General features: G+C 41.0%; 1 protein-coding gene across 1 annotated transcript in view; it reads right to left on the bottom strand.

Moving 5' to 3' along the window:
* pkhd1l1.1 (PKHD1 like 1, tandem duplicate 1) overlaps nucleotides 1-25,050 on the bottom strand; it is a 237,775-nt gene that overhangs the window by 190,491 nt on the left and 22,234 nt on the right. The window contains exons 9-17 of the mRNA XM_043689364.1: nucleotides 23,819-23,892; nucleotides 23,685-23,727; nucleotides 22,192-22,262; nucleotides 15,091-15,201; nucleotides 14,302-14,391; nucleotides 10,058-10,314; nucleotides 9,170-9,252; nucleotides 5,786-5,942; nucleotides 3,836-3,971 (exon numbers count right to left, since the gene is read on the bottom strand). Coding sequence (XP_043545299.1) covers nucleotides 3,836-3,971; nucleotides 5,786-5,942; nucleotides 9,170-9,252; nucleotides 10,058-10,314; nucleotides 14,302-14,391; nucleotides 15,091-15,201; nucleotides 22,192-22,262; nucleotides 23,685-23,727; nucleotides 23,819-23,892 — 1,022 coding nt within the window. The remainder of the gene's footprint in view (nucleotides 1-3,835; nucleotides 3,972-5,785; nucleotides 5,943-9,169; nucleotides 9,253-10,057; nucleotides 10,315-14,301; nucleotides 14,392-15,090; nucleotides 15,202-22,191; nucleotides 22,263-23,684; nucleotides 23,728-23,818; nucleotides 23,893-25,050) is intronic.

Genomic DNA, 25,050 nt, shown 5'->3' with positions numbered 1-25,050 from the left:
AGGTTTAAATGTAAAAGTTAACATGTGGAAAAAGAGTGGAGCTGTAAAAGCATAGCAGATCAAGCAGCATCAGAGGAGGGGAGTCAACTTTGTGCTTTTCCAAGCTCCGCTCTTTATCGACTCTGATCTCCAGCATCTGCAATTCTCACTATCCCAAAGTTAGCACGTGTAAAGATCACTTGTATCTTTTTGGACTATGGACTTAAAAATGGGAAAATATGCCATTTTAAATCAAAGTACTTTGAAGAGATCTAGGAGTATAGGTGTATAGATAATTTAAAGTAGAGTCACAGGTGGACAGTGTAACAGTGTTGTCACTTTAAAAAGGATATTTTGTCCTTCGTTTTTTACAAGAGAGTTTATAAAGGCAAAGTTACCAAAATGTCTACTTTAACAATGGCAGGGCAGTGGCCAATTCTCCTAATTCAGGTACTTTCTAGTTTGGTTTCATTGTGGCAAGCTGCTGGGTTAGATGTAGCAGAAGCTGCTGCAGTGCAAAAAGGTTCCATGCTTCAGCAGATGATTCCTGGCTGACTTTTATCTCTGAAATCATACCTGCCTGGAACAACCTGTGTTTGAATTTACCTTTTTGTCAAGGGGTGTATTTATGGAACGTTGCTGAGTTGAACAGTCACTTAGTAATAGTACTGTACCGGGTCAGTTAAGTTTTCCAATAGTTAAGTTACTTTAAATTCCATTTTCTTTTGTTCGTGTTTCAACTGTGGTGTTGAAATAAATTTGCTTAAAGCCAAGTGGTTTGACCAGCTGCATCATACCTGGAACACCTACTTCACATCTGCCTTTAAAAAAAGAAAAAAAATAAGGTCTGGGCTACCTTCTTCAAATATTTTGAGGGGGTCTGGCTTGTCCGTAACAATAGGGGTGGTGAATAAGTCTTTAAGCTTGCCTTCATTGGTCATAACATTGAGTATAGGAGATGGGATGTCATATTGTGGCTATACAGGATACTGGTGAGACCGCTTTTAGAATACTGCGTACAATTCTGGTCACATTTCTATAGGAAAGATGTTGTTAAATCTGAGAGGGTGCATAAAAGGTTTACAAGGATTTTGCCGGAACTGGAACATATGAATGATAGAGAGGCTGAATAGGCTGGGGCCATTTTTCCTGGAGGGCTGAGGACTGAGGGTGTGACTTAAGAAAGGTTTATAAAATCATGAGCATTAATATGGTGATTAGCCAAGGTCTTTTCCCCAATATGGAATGGTCCAAAACTAGAGGACATAGGTTCAAGGTGAGAGGGGAAGATTTAAAAGGACCTAAAGGGTAAGAGGGTGCTTGTATGGAATAAACAGCCAGAGAAAGTGGTGAATGTAGGTACAATTGTAACATTTAAACGCTTCTGGATAGATATATGAATAGGAAGGAATTAGAGGAAAACGGGCCAAGTGCTGGTAAATGGGACTAAGTCGAATTGGAATGTTTGGTTGGCGTGGATGAGTTGGATTGAAGAGTCTGTTTTGGGCTGTATGACTGTATGACTTTACCTGGAAGAACATGCGGCAGTTTGCAAAAAAACAAATTTTATGTTGAATCAACAAGGATGCCTTGTTCAAGCATAATGCTATAAGACAAAGGAGTAGAAAGTAGGCAATCAGCCCATCAAGTCTACTCCACCATTCAATCATGACTGATAAATTTCTCAACTCCATTCTCCTGCTTTCTTTCTGTATCCCTTGATCCCCTTGATACTCAAGAACCTATCTATCTCAGTTCTAAACAGACTCAATGATCTGGCCTCCACAGCTTTCTGTGGCAAGGAACTCCATGAATTCACCACTCTCTGGCTGGAAAAGTTTCTCCTTATCTCTGTTCTAAAAGGTATTTTTTTTAGTCTAAAGCTATGCCCTTGAGTCCTAATATCTCCTACCAATGGAAACATCTTTCCAACATCCATTCTGTCCAGGCCATTCAGTATTCTGTATGTTTCAATTAGATCCACCCTCATCCTCTAAACTCCATTGAATATAAACCCAGAGTCCTCAAATGTTCCTCATATGTTATGCTTTTCATTACTGGGACCATTCTTGTGACCTCTTCTGAACAAATGTAAAGCCACCTACAGAGACATTGAAGTAGCCACCTACAGAGACATTAAACCAGGGAATGAAAGGTTTAGAATTAGTGTGCCCACGGTCTTGTGCCCTAATGAAAAAAATTGAAAGAGAACTGAAGAAAAAAATCTCCTCAATGCCTGTAACCCAGACTGGTGCAAGAATTCTGCTTCACAACATTTTATTTGCTCATTCCCCAACTTTAATACTTGTGCTTTGTCTGATTCTTTGTGCAAATGATTCAATGTGTTTGTGTTCTTTTTATAAAATGTGGTAGAGTTTGCACAGAGAGATAAGAATTAGCAGTTTGTGTTTCCTTTGTGCCATCAGCTTAAAAAAAATCGTGTTGAAATAATTGCTGTTTTCTTAAGTGCAGAAAACTGATGAGCATTTTCCTTTGTCCTGGGTGCATCAGTCATGTAATGTGGGGACTTGGGTGGTTTGATTAAATCACTTCACATTTGTGATGACTCTGGGACTAGTGGGCATAATTTCCAGTGCACTACACCAGTGAGCTGTGACACAAGGTATCCTGAATATGGGCTAGAACCCCCTAATTTCCTGCTGTGAAGCCATAAGGAGCTCAGAGTAGTTATTCTGATTCCACAGCCATGTCAATGAGCACTAACCTCATCAATTCCTACAGCCCTATACTCTCCCCATTCATTAATCAAAACACCCACCTGGGTCAAACCTTTAGGCTTTTTAGTAAAGGAAGCTGTCTGAGTTACTGAGCTAATTGTAGGTGGCTCCAGCCTAAAATGTTCATTTCTCCTGGGCCCTAAATATCACTGGTCTAAGGTCTTCACAGTTCAAGTGTAGCTTGGTGCCATGAAACCTTGTCCTCGAGGTATAACCCTCTAAATTTCCGTAAGCAGACTTTGAGTCGATTTTCTCTGAGCTAATGCTATGCTTGAGGCATCAATGTAATCTTCAAATTGTTACAGCTAAATACCAGTAGAGAAGCTGGCACCTCTGTTTTATAGTCTGTAGACAGGCTGATAGCATGCTCATGATAATCAGACTTAATGCTAAGGCCCATGTTCAAACACCTCAGATCTTTCCTGGACTGTGTAGCTCGAGTTATACCGTCCAGTCTTTTCACTTACAGAGACTGTTTTTGATAGGCCTCAACAAATTGCATTTATAAAGCACATTTAATGTAATGGTACGTCCCAAGGTGATTCACGGAATCGACAGTTGATCGAAATGTGACAAAATTTGAAAACAAATTACTAAAAATACTGGAAATCGGAAATTAAGAGAGAAAATACTGGAGCATGTCTGACAGGATCTGGAGAGATTAAAGTTTCATGTCCAAAGACTCAGAAGTCAATTCCACAGAAGAGCCTTTTGACTCAAAACATGAACTCTGTTTCTCTCTCCACAGATGCTGCGAGACCTGCTAAGTTTCTCCCACACTTCCTGTTTTTATTAAAATTTGACATCGTGTCACATTAGATAATATTAGAGTGTTGACAAGAAGATGGATTAAGAAGGTAGATTCGAAGTAATGTTTTAAGGAATGGGAGCGAGAAAGAGACTTAGTGAGGGAATTACGGAGCTTAGGACCGGAGCTCCTGAAGACACAGCCACCAAATTGGAGCAATGGAAATTTGGGATATCCAAAGTACCAGGATTGGAGGAGTGCAGTGATTGTGGAGGATTTGGGGTTTGGAGGACATAATACAAGCCAACAGAGTAAGGTTAATTGGCCCATACTTCTAGTTATGTATCTGTTGGATTCATCACTACTGTACCTGTGTGCACTTGATTATAGATGAGACTGTACCAAATGTATGAACAGGTACTGGTTTTTTGACATGAGTTGCTGATGATGATTTCCTGAATCTCGTTGACTGCACTTCCCGTATTCCAGTTCTCCAAAGTCAAAATCTAAAATTATAAAATCAAACACTGGTTAAAGTTACCATGAAATGTCAGGCAAAGGAGATGGAATACTTTTTCAGGGAATTACACCTCATTATGGCTAGAGGTGCTGGATGATCTGGGAATTAAAGTATTATATTCGGAGGGCGTAGACTAGACTTTTACTCCCTGTATCGGTGGATGTGAATCTAGTTGATGCCTGGGAATAATGGCATAATTTTGGAACAACGTATCTCATGCCTCAGGGAAGATGTGAAAATTTTAGGAATTGGAGGAACAAGAAACAGCAAGAAACCAGAAAAAAGAAATTACAATTTTATAATTCTTGCAATCCTCACTATAATTGAATTACACCATAATAATACGTTAGCTTATATTTTACTTTTTAACAATGAATTTAATGCACAAAAACAGGTTTAATATAATCTGGAGTTGTATGTTTTGGCAAATGCATTGAATTTTTAGAGAGAGGCTCCTGCCAGAGTGTTATTGTGAAGAGAATGCAAGGCCCCGTCTGTGCAGTCCCAGTGAGCAAAGTCTGCAACGTCATTTGAATACTGTATTCATTTTAACTGGAGCATTTGAGTTTAATGGGTGTCGAAGTGCACTTATTATCAAGGTTAGGTGGAGTGCTTTGTAATGGGGAGGATGTACAGCCCAACTGGGAGAAGATCATCTGAAGGTCAAGATTGTGAGAAAGATGTGTGAGAGTCTGGAGTTAGGACCTGAGCAGAATACAATGGGGGAATGGATGGTTCACCTTACTCACCCTCATAGGCTTCAAGGATCACACTTTATCAAACACTACCACGACCCACACAGCCCCACTCTGACCATCACCACACGATTTTCCCCATCCCCCAATCCCAACAGCCAATCCCATAACCTGCCAGGAAAGAAAGAAAGCAGCAAAGTTTCAACAGCAGGGAGAAAGTCAGAAGTCACACAACACCAGGTTATAGTCCAACAGGTTTTAATTTGGAATCACACAAGCTTTTGGATTGCAGCCCCTTTGTCAGGTGCAGTGAGAGAGCAGAGCACACAGGTACAGAGTTTAGAGGCAGAGAGATCAAAGGCAGAAAAATCAATTTATTATGAAACTTGTCTGAGTAGAGTGTCAGATAATACATCTCTGCAGGTGACTAAGAGTGTTAGATGGTGTGTAAAGTGTTTATAAAATTAATGTTAATGCTGTGCTGTCATGGCAATTAGGCAGAACGATAGGAATATACAAAAGGTGACATCTCAGGTCAGATACTGAATTGTAGGTGTGAGGCTTTGTTCAGAATCTGTCTCAGAGTTTTAACCTGGAATCAGACTGGTGTATAGGCTGGAATCAGGCTGGACACCAGAGAGAATTTATCAGATGTTACATTAACTGATTGTGACTACAAATTGTGTGTTGTTGAACAAAATAGAATGTATCTGCAAATAAACAAACATTTTCAATGAGTGAGAGAGGTGTGGGGTATAGAGTGTGTGAGAGAGTGTGTGTGTGAGAGAGAGAGAGAGATTATGAGAAAGTACATGTGCATGCCTAATAAACATTTTATCTGTGTGCCTTACTCTCTCACTGCACCTGATGAAGTGGCTGTGCTCCGAAAACTTGTGTGATTTCAAATAAACCTGTTGGACTATAACCTGGTGTCCTGTGACTTCTGCCCATGTCCACCAACACGTCCACATCAACAGCGAGGAAACCATGTCATTGGTGTCACTTGGATCACCTTCACTGAATATAGCACTCAGCAGGTTTTTAGTTTCATCTAGTCTCAATTACCTCCCGCTGCCCTAACAGATATTGAAGATTCAACATTGACCTGTTTCTCATGGAGAATGTGAGAGTGTGATTTAATGAGCTGGACTTCACTGACAGAGTCTGCTGTCTGTTGTTCCGTGTAGGAGATGTTCTCCCTGTACATACCAAGACTAAAGGTGGAGCTGGTGTCTTCCTGCAGCACCAATTCAATGTAATATCTATGGAGTGAAAGAAGATATTCAGTTTGTGATATATAATCAGCAAACACAGAGAACAAATAGATTAATAAAAATGTTCCAAATGTTTAGGTTTACACCACATTTCATAACATCTCATTGAGTCATACCAAAAGGCTTTAAACTATCGGCAAATATAACAAGGATCTTACAAACAGGAAGATATCCCTAGTTAGCAATAAGATAGATGGCCAACGTTTAATGATTGGGAGAAAGTGAGGTCTGCAGATGCTGGAGATCAGAGCTGAAAATGTGTTGCTGGAAAAGCGCAGCAGGTCAGGCAGCATCCAGGGAACAGGAGAATCGACGTTTCGGGCATAAGCCCTTCTTCAGGAATGAGGAAAGCCTGATGTCGATTCAGAGGGAATTATTGACTGGGATATCAGGGAGGCCTTCCTGGTGCTGCAGTGAAATGCTGCTGTGGGATCTTTAAAATCTACTTGAAATGAATGGCACATGCCAAAAATAGTTTGTGGGAATGCAACATCGGGTTCTCCTTTTGATCCTGATTTAGAGATCTGTCTCCAGCCTACCTCTAAGATTGCACAATTGAAATTCATCATCATAGTTTCATCTCCATTAAACAGAATAAAGAGATGTCTGGGGACACAGTTTTGCTGCAACCACACGTGGGACAATGCCCTGAAACTGTATATGGGACTGAGAATCCAAACTAATCTTCTGGTGCAATATTGAAAGTGTGTTGCACTGTTGAAAGAATCTTTTCTGGTTTATACACTAAATGAAGGTTGTACACATATTGTGTGTGTGTATACACACATATATATTTAAATAGGCATGATTTGAAATGAAGCATTGAGATTCGAAGTATCTTAATCCTAAGACTCCAGCCCTGTGTTCTAAATTCTTCAGTTTTGGCTCAGGATCTACCCTACCTAGTTGCTCAATATTTTATATGTTCCTCTGATTCTCCTGAACTCAATAGAGTAGTGGTCCATTGTACTCAATCTCTACTTACATGACAGCTCTTTCATCTCAGGAATCAATCTGGTGTAACTCCTTTGCACCTCTTGAAAGGCAGAATATCCTTCAGTACTCCAGTTAAGGGCTCATCAAGGACAAGTACAATTGTCAATACTTCCTGATTCCAGAGCTCTCATACTCTAATAAGGTCAACATGTCATTTGCTTTCCTAATGGTTTTGTGAGTCTGTTCAATATCTTTTCTTTGTTTTGTCTACAATCTGTTTTGAGCCAACCTCCATGACTGACTCAGTAGCAAAGTTAAATGAATGACTCCTTGGCTGTGAATTTCCTCAGGGTTGTTTTGGTTTTGTTGCTGTAACTTCGGTGGAATCCGCATTTATGCTTATTATGAAGGATTTGATTGACCATCAATCCACCAAAGGTGAAATGGTGAGATTTGTCCCATCAAAATTTGTCATTATCTTTCAATTATTTTATAAACAGTCACTTTTGGACAGTATAAGTTGAACATTGATGCAACTTATTTCTCCTTTCCTTAATTCACAGATGGAGTCATTTACCGTCCTTACTAACTAACCTTGAAAAGGTGGTGCTGAGCGACCATTTCAGAGAACAGTCCGGCAAGAACAGTCACAGTTTGAGAAAAGGTCACAAATACTATCTTAATATTGGAGACTCTTGTTGTGCTACATGTAGAAGCTGCAGTACACTGCAGCACTGTCTCTTCCATGAATGTGTAGTACAGAACAACCTTGATTATCCGAACATCAATTAATCGAATTTCAGATTATCCAAACAAGATCTCAAGGTCTCGTAAAAAGGCTATCAGTTATCCAAACAATCCGTTATCCAAACTCTCAGTTATATGAACAAAATACTCCCCGACCGTCTCATTCAGATAATTGAGGTCATTTCTGTATCTGTATATTTTACATTGATAAACAAATTGTACAGAAATTTTCCTGTTTTAAATAAACTACCACATTTCTGGGGGTCTGGAGTCACATAAGGATGGCTGACCTTTTTCCCGAAAGGGCATCAGCAAAGGAGTTGATTCGTTACAACAGCCCAGTCGTTTAATGGTGACTGTGATTGACAATGTAATTTCCACTTTAATTTTCATTTCCAGACAGAATTCCCCAATTGCTGTGGTGGGATTAGAATTCACGGATTACGCATCCAACAATATAATCTCAATACTAATGCACCTTACTAAGAAGTGCTGCTTTAAAATATGCCTTCAGCATAATGAGTGTTGCCTCACAGCTCCAGAGACCCAGGTTTGATTCCCGCCTCGGGTGACTGTCTGTGTGGAGTTTGCACATTCTTCCCATCTCTGCGTGGGTTTCCTCCGGGTGCTTCAGTTTCCTCCAGAATCCAAAGATGTGCAGGTCAGGTGAATTGGCCATTCTAAATTGCCCATAGTCAGGGGTAAATATAGGGTAGGGGAGCGGGTCTGGGTGGGTTACTTTTCAGAGGGTCGGTGTGGACTTATTGGGCTGATGGGCCTGTTTCCATACTGTGTGGAATCTAATCTAATCTAATCATAATATCCACACTCATGCTGTTTTCTTATTAATTCATGAGTAAGACCTTACTAACAGCCATAGGATTTATTAAATCAAGCTTGTGTTCACAGTTTCCTATTGAACAGCGTCACTTTCACCATCAGTGGACAACATGTGAAGTAGCTATTAAGAAAATATTTCTAACACTCAGTATCAACGGTACAAATGCTTGGTGAGACATTTGTGCAGCTGTTACATTCATCTAGGGACAGAGCTATGGTACGGATAAATAGACTATATTAGATACTGAAGTTCTTGTCAAATACTTTTTGTTGATTCAATTCATTTTATTTTGTCATTGTTATAATTTGATTTTTCAACCAGTTAGGCAGTAATCCCTTCATGCCCTCAGTAGAATTTGACTGTCACGGTTTGCAAATGAGCTTCAATTACCTATTTCTCACATATAATTTCAAAGTAAATGCAATGTTAAAACATAAATTTTCAATTTATCGTGTAAATTACACATCTAAATTTATAACTCAATGGAAAATACAGATGTAAAGTTTCAGTGGCATGTGCTATTAGACATACATATGTAATAAAACACAATACTGTCCAATTATCTGTGTAAAATAAGCATGCAAACTGTGATTTAAATTTATACATTATCTTATAATTGCATATGTATATTTTTAATCATAAACGTAAAATGTAAAATCCTTGAAGATTTGTTCAGGTGGATGATACTTACTCTTTCCCTTTCTGAAGCTGCATAGTGTCAAATTCTTGATTACCATATCTCCGGAGATTCTGAGACCTATAAGCAATGTTCACCTAGGAAATAGTACAATGACAGAATGTGTGAAGTTATCAGCTGATCTGCCAAAATGTCTTCTTTATTCCTAATTACTCCTAGTTCCTGAAACCATTATCAAAGTGAACTGTGTGCATCATTTGTATTGCTCCACTTCCTTTCTCTGAAATTTTAATAGATCAAATCTGAGTTCCCTCTTCTCCAAAACACTTGATGTTAATCTTGTTTATCTCAGCTTGCTGTTGGATCCTGGATCCTTACATTTTTCTATCTGTTAGTCCATCACTATTGGATGCCAAGTGACTTGTGACCCCTATATAGTGTTCCCTATATCTCTCAGAATCATTCTATAGAACATCTCTTTTTCTTGGTAATTGCAATTGAAATGCAACAGAGGTCAAAGGCCAATACCCTAATTGGTATTAAAGGATTAAACTATTTAATTTTAAAACTTTTTTTGTCCCAAATGATAATTGTCAGAATTCTCAAGAACAAATGAATGTTAAATTCAGTTTAACCTATTAAAGGTTGGAAAAAGTTTTCAGAAGGTTAAGTGAAGACAGTGAAGACAGACACTATCAAAGAATTGAAATCTGGCACTCCATTCCTGCCCCAGTCTAAATGTATTTCTGTATACTGTCTCCATGCTCAGAGCAGATAAAGTGGTGATCTGTACAATATCTCCTTTTATTACTGACATCTTTTACAATGATAAAGTCTCTGCACTCATCAATAGACCATTTCTTATGTTAAGTTTACATAAAAGTTAGTGACTAGACAAATCAGAAAACAACAAAATACACTTACAAGTGTCAGCTAACGCACCTTGTCCTGAGGGATCCCAGTTAAACTGAAAGAAAGTTGGAATGAACCCTTCTGTTTGATATAGAAATGGTAATTGTCAGTCTCTGGAGCAACAAAGAACCCACTTAAGCGTGTTACTGATGGACTCTGTGATGTGGAGGCTGGAGATAAAGCCTCATCAGTCCAAGATACTGAATACCCTGGAGTATTTTCATTGTAGTCTGGTAAATCATCCAGGTTGCCACCTTGCCATGTTTCTATCTTCATTCCTCTTCCTCCTAAACCAAGAGAAAAATAAGTCACTAAATAGGAGCAAGAATAAATTGGCATGATACTTTTAAGTCTTCCATTGACAATTGTTCAGACAAAAGGCTTTTGTTACTTGAACACAGCGAATGACACTGCATTTAAACAAACTCCATTAATTCTTTTTGCAAAGGTCATTGGTATACTCCATATGTGTGTACTGTGTGATTCAGACCCAGATAAGCATTTTTGTATTTATTCATGTTTGTGGGATATGGGCATTGCTGGTTGGCCAGCATTTATTGCCCAGCCTTAGTTGGCCTTGAGAAGGAGGTGTTGAGCTGCCTTCTTGAACTGCTGTAGGTTGATCCACAATGCCATGAGGGATGGAATTCCAAGATTTTCACCAAATGACAGTGAAGGACAGCAACATATTTCCAAATTAGAATGGTGAGTGGCTTGGAGTGAACTTGAAGGTGGTGGTATTCCCATATATCTGCTGCCCTTGTCCTTCTCAATGGAAGTGGTCATGGTTTTGGAAGGTGCTGTCTGAGGATCTTTGGTGAATTTCCACAGTACATCTTGTAGATAGTACACACTGCTACTACTGGTCATCTGTGGTGGAGGGAGTGAATGCTTGTGGATACAGTGCCAATCAAGTGGGCTGCTTTGTCCTGGATGGTATCAAGTTTCTTGAGTGTTGTGGGACTGCATTCTTCTAGGCAAGTGGACAGTATTGCTGACTCGTGTCTTGTAGATGATGGAGAGTTTTAGGGAGTCAGGAGGTCAGTTACTTGCTGCAGTATTCCTAGCCCCTGACCTGCTCTTGTAGCTACTGTGTTTATTGGTGAGTCCAGTTCAGCTTGTGATCAATGATAACCCTAAAGATGTGGATAGTGGGGGATTCAGTGATGGTAACACCATTGAATGTTAAGGGGCTGTGGTTAGATTGTTTCTTATTGGTGATGGTCAGAGCCTGGCATTTGATTGCCACGAATGTTACTTGCCACTTGTTAGCCCAAGCCTGGTAACTGTCCACAACCTGTTACATTTGGACATGGACTGCTTCAGTGTCAGAGGAATTGTGAACGGTGCTGAACATTGTGCAATCATCAGTGAACATCCCCACTTCTGACCTTATGATGGAGGGAACGTCTTTGGTGAAGAGGTGAAGATGGTTGGGCCTAGGATACTACCCTGAGGAAATCCTGCAGAGATGTGTTGAAGATGAGATGACTGACCTCCAACAACCACAACCATCTTTCTATATGTCAGGTATGACTCTAACCACTGGACATTTGCCACCGATACCCATTGATTCCAGTTTTGCTCGGACTCCTTGATGCGACATTCAGTCAAATGCATCTTTGGCGTCAAGGGCTGTCACTCCCACTTCACCTCTGGAATTCAGCTCTTTTGTCGAATTCAGCTCTTTTGTCCATGTTTGAACCAAGGCAGTAATGAGGTCAGGAGCTGAGTGGCCCTGCCGGAGCCCAGACTGGGCATCACTGAGCAGGTTATTGCTAAGCAAGTGCTGCTTGACGACATCTTAGACGACACCTTCCATCACTTTACTGATGCCACTGATGAGTGAATCAAATTGACTGAAGACTGGTGGCATTGTAATTAGCCGGGTTGGATTTGTCCTATTTTTCATGTACAGGATATTCTTGAGCAATTTTCCCCATTGTCAGATGGATGCCACTGTTGTGACTGTACTGGAACAGCTTGTCTAGGGGAGCGGCAAGTTCTGGAGCATAAATCTTCAGTACCATTGCTGGTATGTTGTCAGGGCCTGTAGCCTTTTCAGTATCCAGTGCCTTCAACAGCTTCTTGATATCACATAGAGTGAATCAAATTGACTGAAGACTGGTCTGTGTAATGATGGGGACCACTGAAGGAGGCCAAGGTGGATCATCCATTTGGCATTTCTGGCTGAAGGTTGCTGCAAAAGCTTCAGCCTTATCTTTTGCACTGATGTGCTGGACTCTTCCATTATTGGAGATAGGGATATTTGTGGAGCCTCCTTCTCCAGTGAGTTGTTTAATTGGCCATCACCATTCTCAACTGGATGTGGTAGGACTGTAGAGCTTATCTAATCACTTATCTCTGTTTATGACTTGGAGCTTATGCTGTTTGGCATGCAAGTAATCCTGTTTGACGGCTTCCCCAGGTTGATACCTCATCTTCAGGTATGCCTGGTGCTGCTCCTGGCATGTCCTCCTACTCTCCACTGAATCAGGGTTGATCCCCTGGCTTGATGCTAATAGTTGAATTGGGGGGGGGGGGGGGGGAGGATATGCCGTGTCATGAGGTTGCAGGTTGTGCGGGAGTACAATTCTGCTGCATGTTGATGGCCCACAGCACCTCAAGTTTTGAGTTGCAAAATCTGTTTGAAATCTGTGCCATTTAGCACAGTGATAGTGGCACACAACATGATGGAGGTTATTCTCAATGTGAAGGCAGGACTCTGTCTCCAGAAGACTGTGTGGTGTTTGTTCTTACCGATATTGTCATGGACAGATGCATCTGCAGCTGGCAGATGGCTAAGGCTGAGGTCAAGTATATTTTTCCTTCTTGTTGGTTCCCTCACCACCATATGTATGAATATTTCCTGTAATATTCTCCTTGTCTATTTTAAGCTGATAAGATTTTAGGAACTGGACAAATATAATGTTGCACAAGAATTGCATCGTACATTGACACTGAAACAGGCCATTCAGCCCAACTAGTTATGCCAGTGTTTATGATGTACAGGAGCCTCCCCCATCTTTCATTACCTTACAATGTTTGACCCCTTTCTCCCTCATGTTCATCCAGCATCCACTTAAGTATTTCATGGTTATATGTCTCAATTACTCCCTGTGATGGGGAGTTCCACATTCTCACCACTCTCTGGATGAAGCCATGAGTATAGTGAATGGCAGAAAAGGCTCGAAGGGCTGAGTTTTCTACTCCCCTTGTCTACTCTATTGTCAATGTTTCCATGTAAGATATGTCTTCCAAATTCCCTATTAGATTTATTAATGACCGTCTTGTACTGATGGTCCCTAGTTTTATTCTCACCAACAAAAGTAAACATATTCTTGAAATTTATATTTAACAATATTAAAGATTCCCATCAGTCACACTTAAAGAAAATTGTCCCAGCCAATTCACCTTTCATAGATCAATATATGCTTTCTGGGTAAAGAGGTTTCTCCTATTGCATTTATTGTTGAATCTTTTATACTTATGGCCTCTAGTTCTGGCTTTCACATATGTATGTAAACCCCTTTCAGAATTTTAAGTGCTTCCACCAGGTTGCTCTAGGATAGAGAGAGAGATATTAAGGGATATTGGGAATGCGCAGGAACGAAGAATTGACTCTCAAGGTTAACCATGATACTAACAGGGACAGCAGAGCAGGCATGGAGGTCATGCACTTTGGTCCTAGACTCTCCCACAAGTGGAACCAGACACATCATCCACAATAATCAAACAGTCACATCTCTACAATTGGCAAGGCATATTTACAAGTTATCTATCACCAAGTTAACTAGCAATAGTTTCGAATTTGAAGCAATATTAGTTTACTGCTGCAGAATACTGGAGTGACTGAGAATGTGGTGCCCGGTATAGTTAGAATGTGCAGAACAATTAAAGCATAATTGAACTAATCTATTTTAATAACAAGTGTATTAATTAAGACAAATACTGAATAGGAAGGGTTCAGAGGGATAAGGGGCAAATGCTGGCAAATGGGATGTCTGGTTGGAATGGATGAGTTGGACCAAAGAGTCTGTTTCTGCCCTGTACATCTCTGTGACTCTATGACTCAAAGTAGCTAGCAAGTTGCTTACCACATTGTGTTTCTAATAAGTTGACACGTGTGTTGTCTTATCCATTTTCATTAACAGGCATTGTTACTTATATATCATTCGACAGCAGCCGAACATATAATCTACTAACTGGTTAATGAAGATACAAAATTAAAATTCAAAACTAAAAAATGTGAATGAGCAAAAAATATACATCACCTGGAAAAACTGTTCTGAGATGACTGGCTTCCTTTGGGGTCTGACAGATTATCTGAGTTGTGCTGACACTTAGAACCTCACAGCTCTGACCTGTGAGTAAAATGGAGAAAATGGGATTTAGAGAAGAAAACTGGGAAAATGGGTTTAATTCTGTGTACAGTGTGAAAAGGGCTGTTTTATGAAGTGAAAACAAGTTTTATTTTACTAATCAGCATGCATTAGACGTCAGATTCATTACTAATGATTAGAGATATGTTCAAACAAAAATAGGCTCACATCAGAGACTATGAACTGCATTCCCCAGTACTGCACTTATATTTGATGAAGAAATTATAGTTAGTGTTAGAGAATAGGACCAGGCTCAAGAGCTAGGTAGATTTGGGAAACCCCTCCCATTGAGTGAAACTCACAAGTGTGTTGGACTATCCATTGAAAAACAGCTTTTGCAGTGTTATCCTTGGATCAATGGGTAAAGCAATTTCATTCCTGTATCAAAAACTTTTGGGTTCAAGTCCTAAATGAGAGATGTGAAAACCTAATCTGGGTTAACACTTTCACTGCAATACTGTGGAAGTGCTGCACTGTTGGACGTGTCATCATTAGAAAAATAGCAGGAAGTTTCACTTGGTCTTCTGGCTAATATCACGTCATTGAGACAGGTTAACTAATCAATATCATGTCCTACATTACAACAGTTACTACACATTAAAGTACCCCAGTGTCTATAAAGTAAGTTGGGGTGGTGAAAGGTGCGATATAATTTCCTTCATTCATTTTCATTTTGCATACCTCCTACAGTAACTCTGGCAGGGGCATCTGTTTCATCAAAGAACTGGCCAGTCACAGTCAGGAGGGTTCCTCCTTCCACACTCCCTTCAGACGGATAGATCCCAGTCACCTCTTCAAAGATAGAAACACACATTATGTTTGGCCTTGCAAGCTTTCAGGACTATAATGCACTTCAAATCAATCTCAGAGTCAACCATTTAAACTTCAACTGTTCGTACTTGATATTAAATGAATTGCATGTCAATGTTAGGATGGCTTTAGTCTTAATTCACAGTTTTAACCTGCAAGTAGCTGAGGCTGGAAATAAAGCAATAGATCACATCTGCTGAAATTCTAAAACAGGGTCAGAATATTCTGGAAACACTACGGCCCAGATTTTCCCACTGGACAGTCATTGTTCCATTTGTAGGTTGGAGTTGCACATGGAGACCCTGCAGAAACCTCAGTGCAGCACACTCCCAAGGAATTCCCTGAGAAATTGAAGATTCCGCTAATCAATTCCCCTGCACCTGGAACTCTCTGATTTAAATGATACATTCTGAGAGTTCAGAGGGCTCTGCTGAAATAAATTAAAATAGTTAATCTGGTAATTTTTGGCCTATTAAATACATAGTCTAATTGCTGCATAATTATTCAACTGATCTCACACATCCTTACCTCACAGATCCCCAACTAAACCTCTCCAGTCCACTTATACCTCCCAGACACCGATCTAACACCTCCCAGGATCCAAGCTCCCTTTATCCATTCTGGACCAGAATCTGCTCCACCCACTCCAGATCCAATTCTGTTTATCCACTGCAGACCCCTCCAACCATTCTGGATCCAAATCCCCTGCACCCACTCCAGACCTGACAGGCTTGCCACGCACTCTGGACCCAAAACCCCTGTACCCACTCCGGACCCAACACCCCTTTACTCGCTCTGGACCTGACTCCCTGGTGCCCACTCCAGCCCTGACTCCCCTGTACCCGTTCCAGCCCTGACTTCTCTCCACCCACTCTGGACCTGACTCCTCTCCACCCACTCTGGACTGAACTCCCCTGTACCCGCTTCGGACCCAACACCCCTGTACCCGCTCCGTACCCAACACCCCTGTACCACTCTGGACCTGAATCCCTTTTACCTGCTCCGGGCCTGACTCCTCTGTACTCGCTCCAAAACCGAATCCCCTGTACTGCTCCGGACCTGACTCCCCTGCACCCACTCCGGACCTAAGACAAGGATGCTGCCCTTACCTCAAAGCACAGTTTAACAGTGGAAATCCCAGGATGGCACATGAGCCCATTCCCCAGCAGACCAGGGCTCACCATGGAGTATTGGTGCCAAGGGATGGAATTTTTCTACTCCCTTTAATGACAAGAGCAATTGCAAATATGTTGGGAGAATGTGGTGAAAATGGAAAAGTCAGATTCTTGATATGGAGAAAATAATTCTGATTTTTCTCCTTCGTATTTAAAGAGCTAGTACAGAATCTGGTTAATGAGGAGTAACGACCTTATTTCTATTATGAGCTAAACCTGCCCCATTTCTATGCAGCTCCCAATTCTCCAATCCTTCCCCAAGAAACTAGATTACACCAATTCTCGACATGAAAGAGAACAGTTATCTGGTGGATGCAATGGGTGCTTTGTTTCCCCAAGCCATCAGACAGCTCTGTCTTCACCACAGCATCATTGCATGCTCCATCTTCTTCTCCCTTCATGCAAACAACTGGGTATCACTGAACCATTAACTTCACCATATCATCTTGGCTGCTTTAAAACTAACTCAAATACTCCTTCAGCTCTTCAAGACCTCACTTTGGAGTTCAGGGACATCTAAAAATTGTATGCTTCTGCCACGTTGCTTTGAGTGCAGGGACATACATGCATCTTGTCCATCAAAACAGAAAACATCTTATGGCTCATAGATCCTTTCTCCACAGTCACTCACTTTGTACTCACTTGAAGGTTTCTATCTTGCATTGCTTTTTAGCCCATGGGAAAGAGGTGGAAGCATGCCATGATTTAGAGCACTGAACAGATAAGGGGGTGACATGTTTGACATGTTGCCGTATGTCACCATGCCTTCCCAGCAAACACACTCTGTGTGCAACAACTAAACAACCACGTGTGAAAGGGATTGATGATCAAACTTTAGTCAGGTAAAGTTGGAGGATCTGACAATAGTCAATTAAGGCATTTGTCCAATTCTTGTCCAGAAGATGGAAATGGTCGGTCTTGTAGGTTAGGTGCAACCAGTCTGGAGATTATACTTTGGATACTGTTGAGTCCTAGGAATGGACTGATTTTTCTTGCAAAAGGGGAGGTAATGATAGAGCAGGAAAGGTGGTGGGTATCCCCAGTGAGTGAATAGTAAGGCACTAAGGCAAGAAAGCCTGTCTTAAAACTTCTCCAACTTCTACAAGGCACAAGTCAGGAGTGCCATGGCATATTCTCTGTTTGCCTGGATGAGTGTAGCTCCAACAACACTCAAGATGTTTGACACCATCCAGGGCAAAGCAGCCCATTTGATTGGCATCTCATCAACAAAAAAAGCACTCCCTTCACCAGCCATGCTCTGCTGCGGAAATGTGTACTATCTACAAGATGCACTAAAGACATTGACAAAGGGCTCTCAGAGAGCCCCTTCCAAAACCTCAAATACGACCATCTAGAACAGCAGCAAATACATGGAAATACCTTTACCTGCAAGTTCCCCTAAAGCTACTCACCATCCTGAACTGGAAATGTATCATCTTTCTTTGAATATCACTGGGTCAAAATCCTGGAACCCCCTTCCTAATGGCATATACCTACAGCACACGGACTGAATCAGTTCAAGGTGGCAGATCACCATCACTTTCTCACGTAAGCTAGGCATGGGCAACAAATACTGGACCAGCCACTGATGCCCACATCCCACGAATGAATGTTCAAAAAAGTGATCGTAGTTTAGAAGAATGAGATGGTTAAGAGCCATTGAGTGTCCTTGAAGCAAAACTCCACAGACTCACCCAAGGATGGAATAGAACCTGGGTGCCTTGTACTGGAAGGCAGCAGTGCTAACCACTGAGCCACTATGCTGCCCTATATTGACCTCTGCCCCCTGATTCTCTTGAGTTTTTGGTATGCTGGTGGTGTTTCCCACTGTGAAGACTGATGCTAACTACCTCCCTGTAACTGCCAAATTCCTCCCCATTTCTTTGTTCCCATTCTTACTTCTCCAGCCTAATTTTCCAGCAGTCCAATGTCTACTCTTGCCTTTTTCTTACATTTTATCTATCCAAAATCATTCTTGCAATCATCTTTGATATTACTAGCTACCTTACACTCATTATTTCATCATCTCCTGACTTATTGCTTTTTTAGTCACCCTCTGCTGGTTTTTAGAAGGCTTCCTAATCCTCTGGCTTCCAACACATTATCTGCTTTTTTGTTTGTGTTTATTCTATCCCTGACTTCCCTTGTCAGCCTTGTCCTCCTTTTTGCCTGATTCTTCTTCCTTGGGATGAATTAATTCTGTGCCTCCCGAATTGCCCCCAGAAACCCTTACCATTACTGCTCCACCATCTTTCCTTCTAAGCTCTCCTTCCAATCAACTCTGGTCAGCTCCTACCTCATATCTTCAGTTACAAATTATTCAATTTTAATACTGCTACATCTGGTTCCTGCTGCTCCCTCTCAAAGTTGCAGAATGAACTCTATTGCATTATGGTTCCTTCACCTTAAGGTCTCTAATCAAGTCTCTCTCATTATACATCACCAAACCCAGAATTGCCTGTTCCCTAGTGTACTCGACTGCAAGCTGCTCCAAAAAACCCATCTCATAGATATTCCACAGATTCCTTTTCCTGGGATCAACTATCAATCAGACTTTCCCAGCCCACCTGAGTATTGAAGTTCCCATAATTATTGTAATAATACTTTTCTTACATACCTTTTCTATCTCTTAATTTATTTTCTGCCTGACATCCTGGCTACTTCTAGGAGGCCTGTACATATCTCCAATCAGGGTCTTTTTCCCTTTGCGGTTCCTTAACTCTACCCACACAGATTCTACACCTTTTGATTCTACATTACTTCTTCTTATTGATTTAATTTTATTTCTTACTGACAAGGAAACCTCATTCTCCTCTGCCCAGGTGACTGTCCTTTTGACAGGATGTGTATCTTTGGATATTTAGATCCCAGCCCCGATCCCCTTGCAGCTGCAGTCCCCTGAGATACCCAAAACAAGATACCTGTCATTTCGATCTGCATTAGAAACTCATTTACTTCATTCTGCATAGTATGTGCATTTAGGTATAAAACCCTAAAGTCCTGCATTGACCACCCGCTCCTCATAGTTTTCCTCCTATCTGCTGTACCCAAAGTCAGATTACTTATTCTGGAAAATTTAATAACCTCCCCTGCCTCCCACCCCGTGTCCACTATAACCAGTTTGAAGTCATTATGATCAATCTGTTTCACCTTTCCACGAGGATCCTGGTCCCAGACTGGTTCTGGTGGAGTGCATCGCAACGGTTCAGTTCCCTACTCTAGCAATAGTGATGCCAATGCCCCACAAAATGGAACCCCTTTTCCCACACCACTCATTTAGCCATATATTTACTTCCCTTCTTATCTCTTTGCCAATTTACTATCTTTGACACCTATTTTTACATTTTTTTTCTGAATTCCAGGAATGCTTACTGGTATTATCATTGGACTGTTAATCCAGAGATCCAGGTAATGTCCTGGGGACCTAGGATTGAATCCTGCCATGGCAGATGGTGGAATTTGAATTCAGCATAAACAAAATCTGAAATTAAGAGTCACTCGATGACCATAAACCCATTGTCAATTGTAAGAAAAACCCATCTGATTCACTAATGACCTAGAGGGAAGGAAACTGCCATCCTTACCTGGTCTGGCCTGGTCTCCATGTGATTCCACACCTGTCCTCTGGTTATTTAGGGATGGGCAATAAATGCTGGTCTGCTAACAATACCCACATTCCACAAATGAATAAGGATCTCTTGCCTACATTGTTGGTGATAATATGGACACAGCAACTACATCTTGCTCCTCCCCTTCCTGTATTCTTTCAAGCAACTCCAGGTGTCCTTTACCTTGGCACCACGTTGGCACAATGGGTGTTCTCAATCCTGCTCACAAAGGATGCTTTCTGTCTGTGTAATTATAAAACCACTACGGCTGTCAATTTTCTGTGTGCTCCCCCCCCTCCTCAACCCACTTGAATGGCTTTTTGGACCATGGTGCAGTGATCTGTTTGACCATCCTCCCAGCAGATTCTTTCCTCATCTATATGGGAAGCAAGTACCTCATATCTGTTGGACAAGGTCAAGATCTATGGCACCTCCAATGCTACGTCAGGACCCTTCTACCTCACTTGTTATACTCTCATGTCCCTGATCAGTGGTCACATTTGAAATATTTAAGCTATAGGGTGTGACTGTCTGAGACACAGAATCAAGAGACTGAAGTTCCTCAACTTCCAGAGACTGATGTCACGGCAGTTTGCAATGGGGTCCACCAACACCCACATCATGCCACAACAACACATCGCCTGTACCACCATTTCTAATGTAGGTAATTAGGTTTTATTTGGTTAAAAAAATTATTCATACAGTCCCTAAATTACTTTAATCTTTTCTGAATCTACTACAATTTATTACGATGAAGATTTCTGAAGAAGGGTCACTGGATCCAGAATGTTAACTGTGCTATCAGGCCTGCTGAGCTTTTCTAGAAAATTATTTTTGTTCCTGATATAAAGTGTCTACAGCTCTTTTGAGTTTTTTGTCTACTACTATTTAAGGTTTGCCCATTTAGCAGCCAATCAGGCATGGTTTCTCTGTGATGCCTGCCCCGAGTCAGACAAGTCTGAACATATTTTCTGCTCCTTCTCAAAATGCTGCATTCTGACACCAACTGCCAGGACACTCTTCCCAGAATGCTTCATGGTGACACCAACTGCCAGGACACACTTCCCAGAATGCTTCATGGTGACACCAACTGCCAGGACACTCTTCCCAGAATGCTTCATGGTGACACCAACTGCCAGCATACACTTCCCAGAATGCTTCATAGAGACACCAACTGTCAAGACAATCTATTGCGAAGGACCGTCCAATCAGACTGAACCACTCAGTAGGAAAAGAGAAAGATAAGTTTGACCTTGTGAGTATGTGGATCTACAGGTAGTGAATCCATGAATAGCAAAAAGTGATTAATTTGATTTGCAGATGTTTTAACAGAGTAGAGAGTTAAAAAAATACATCAGAGGTAGTGTCGTCCCATTCCCCCCTTTACTCGAAGTAAAACGCTTAGAGACACAGTTTCGTTTTACTTCCTTCATCTTTATTCTCAGCCCTGGAGGGAGAGAGAATGATTGCCCATATACATAGGGACATCTGTTCTCAGTCTTCTCTCTTGAACAGCGGATTCTTAACGAATTATATAGTTGCTTACAGGGAGGAGCACCCAGATAAGGCAACATACATATTGATTGCGTGAACATTACAATCAACGAGTGTCAATAGTAGAGATTAAACCTTCTGCTGTTACACAATGAATGTTCTTAACCTTAACTGGCTTCACATAATGAATACTTTTCACCTTGTTAAACTGACCTTACGTACTAAATGTTTCTAATATTGTTAAATGGCTCTACATAATGGATGCTTTTCCACCTTGTTTCCACCTATTACCCTTGCCTCCAGCACCCCATTGTTAACTGCAAGTTCTTATCTTATCTGAGTCATGCTCAGCCGAATCTCTTGTTTCACAAAACTCAAAATTTAACTCTTTCCTTACCTGCTTAAATCTTATACACTTTCTCAGCAAGAGAATAGGTAAACAAAGGCACACAAATGTAAGGTTATTGGTAATCAGAGGAGTAAATGTGTTTATTTAGTGCAGTGTGTTGTGATCAGGAACATTTCACTAAGCTAAAGCTTTATGTAAAAACTATTGTTGTTATTGTTTGACTGTCATGAATTGTGTCAATCACCGAGTGTTGTGGAGATGATGCTGATGGATCATCCATACAATGTGGTATCACATAATGAGGTAAGGAATCACAAGTTCCCCAAGTAAAGTGTGATGCTCTTACCTGCGTAGGTTTGGAACATGCTGAGTTTATTGAGGGAAGAAATGAAGTAAGTGTTCAGATTGGGCAAAGACCTGCAGTAAGAAAAATTTAGGGAATTGTTAGAAAGAGAAAAGGACATCTATCAGACCTAAACAGTACAGGGATCCATGTATTGTCAATGTTAAAACCTTTTTAATCTTATGTCTAACGTTATGAAATGGAGCAATACAAGATAGTTTGGAATACGTTGTTTGAAAAGTGAACATTTTTTGGATGCTTGTGTTATGACATGGAAGTGAACCCCTCTGTTAATTAAACCAAACATCCAGAAAACTCACCTCCCTTCATAATCTGTTAAAATACAAGTAAGAGAGAACTCACAAAATCCACTATTTAAAGAAAATAACATCAATTTATTTTTCTAAACTTTTTCACTCTAAAAGTGAACATTGAACAACTATTCATAATTATAAGCCCCCCTTCTCTTAACTGCTTATTATCTGCCTCCACCTCTATAACAATATGCTGTTCCAATAAGACACTTATTAAAATTACATCAACTTAATTTCAAAACCACGCAACCACTATCGTCTTCTGTCTTTTTCTTCTTCCGACTGAGGATCTCCCTGGGTCATTTTCTATCTTTTTACTGAGAGTATGTTTCATATGAAAAGGTACCTTTGTGAGAGAGTGTTTCCTGATTTCTTGGAGAACATGATATTAGCTCTCCATGTGTTTCTGTCTTGACAGCAGTTTCTCTCTGACCATTTGGTCAGTTGCTCTCTGACCAATTTTCAAAATGGCGACATTTTATACTCCCCCAACATCAGATTGTCTCCTTGGTTCGATGTTGAAATAACAAAAAATTTAAACTCAATTGGGTTTTAGTATCCTAGGGCATAATTCAAACTGATTGATTAAATTCAAATTGTTGTCAAAACAGCAACCAAAATTTGGATATCCATTTCCATGTCACATATTTTTAGTTTGCCAGTAGACTCTGGGTCTGCCATTTAGTCTCACATCCAATTGCTTGTGAGCTCTCAGTTCAGAACAGCATTCACTTTCTCTTAAAGGCACCGTACACACCTTCAACTTCATAATACTTGAATAACATTGAACTATATATTGCATTTAAATACATATAGACATATCATTCTGGATGAATGTTATATCTAACAAAAAAATAAAGAACTGCTGGAAATCAGAAACAACTTGGGATAAGTAAAATATGCAAACTATTCCTCTGCCTGCTCAAAATTAAAAATGGAAAATCTTCAAAGCTTCTTCTAAACTTAAGATACCCATTGAAAATTAAATTCTCTACTTTGACAACAACAATAACGCTCGTGGGGCATGTGAAAAATAAGCAGTAACTGGTGCTATGTAATTTCTGCTATACAATAGTTTACTGTGTGTGCACCCAGTACATCAACACACAACTCTTGTTGCCATGTAATTACTATTGCAGAAACTTTAAATTCATACCTTATTACTTTCACTCCATGTCTTACCTTCCATGGCCATTGTCCAAAATAAAACTCACATTGTGGTGACCTGAAACAAACATTTATGAGATGACATACTATACCAGATACTGCATTTAGAATATAATATGGATCACAAATGCAATAAATATGAAACTTACCAACATATGTTCCAGTCATTTTACAAGTCATCATGCCACTGTCACTGTACACATTGTCAAGTTTCAAACCGTACCTACAGTTATAAAATAAAGTCTTGCAGTTATTCAATAATTATATAAATATTGCTAATACAGTTCATTAATTTAATTTAATGACTGTGTTTCTGAAGGAAATCTGTTATTCATGGGTAGGGATAAACCTTACAACATGTTGTATCCTAAGCTTCCAGAAAGCCTCTGCCAATGTTCCAGGTGAAATGCTGCCCATCAAAGGGCTGAATTTTACCAGGTGTCAGGTGAGTATCAATTTCAAGAGAATTCATGTAGGTTCTCTCTCCTTGATCTCAGGTAACGTAGTAATAGAGTCACACAGCACAGAAACAGACTTTTTGGTCCAAATTCAGTTCATGCTAAACTTAATCACAAACTAAACTAGTAGTACCTATGAGAAAGTGAGGACTGCAGATGCTGGAGACCAGCTCCAGCCCCACACCAGGTCCTAGCTCCCAGCCCTGCCGTATTTTCACCATCCCTCCAGACCTCCCCCTCTCTGAGGATGAACGATCAGTCCTCAGCAGAGGCCTCACCTTCATCCCCCTACACTCCCGGATCAATGAGTTCGACAAGCGGCTAGACATCTAGCATTTCTTCCACCGCCTTCGACTCCACGCCTACTTCTTCAACCAGGATTCTCGCCCACCCTCTGACGACCCCTTCTCCCGCATCCAATACACCCCATCCACCTGGACACACCGTGCTGGTCTCTTGCCCGCCCTCGATCTCTTCATATCAAACTGTCGCCGTGACATTGACCACCTCAACCTGTCCACCCCTCTCACTCACTCCAACCTCTCACCGTCACAATGCGCAGCCCTCCACTCCCCCTCTGCTCCAACCCCACCCTCACCATCAAACCGGCAGACAAGGGAGGCGCAGTGGTAATTTGGCGCACCGATCTTTACACCGCTGAAGCTAGACGCCAACTCGCGGACAACTCCTCCTACTGCCCCCTTGACCATGACACCACCTCCCACCACCAAACCATCATCTCCCAGACCATCCATAATCTCATCACCTCAGGAGATCTTCCATCCACGGCCTCCAACCTCATAGTCCCACAACCCCGCACCGCCCGTTTCTACCTCCTGCCCAAAATCCACATACCTGACTGCCCCAGCCGACCCATTGTCTCAGCCTGCTCCTGCCCCACCGAACTCATCTCTGCATACCTC

This window comes from Chiloscyllium plagiosum, chromosome 4 (genome assembly GCF_004010195.1).
Source record: "Chiloscyllium plagiosum isolate BGI_BamShark_2017 chromosome 4, ASM401019v2, whole genome shotgun sequence".
Lineage (NCBI taxonomy): Eukaryota > Metazoa > Chordata > Chondrichthyes > Orectolobiformes > Hemiscylliidae > Chiloscyllium > Chiloscyllium plagiosum.
This window is presented reverse-complemented; position numbering and strand designations above follow the sequence as displayed.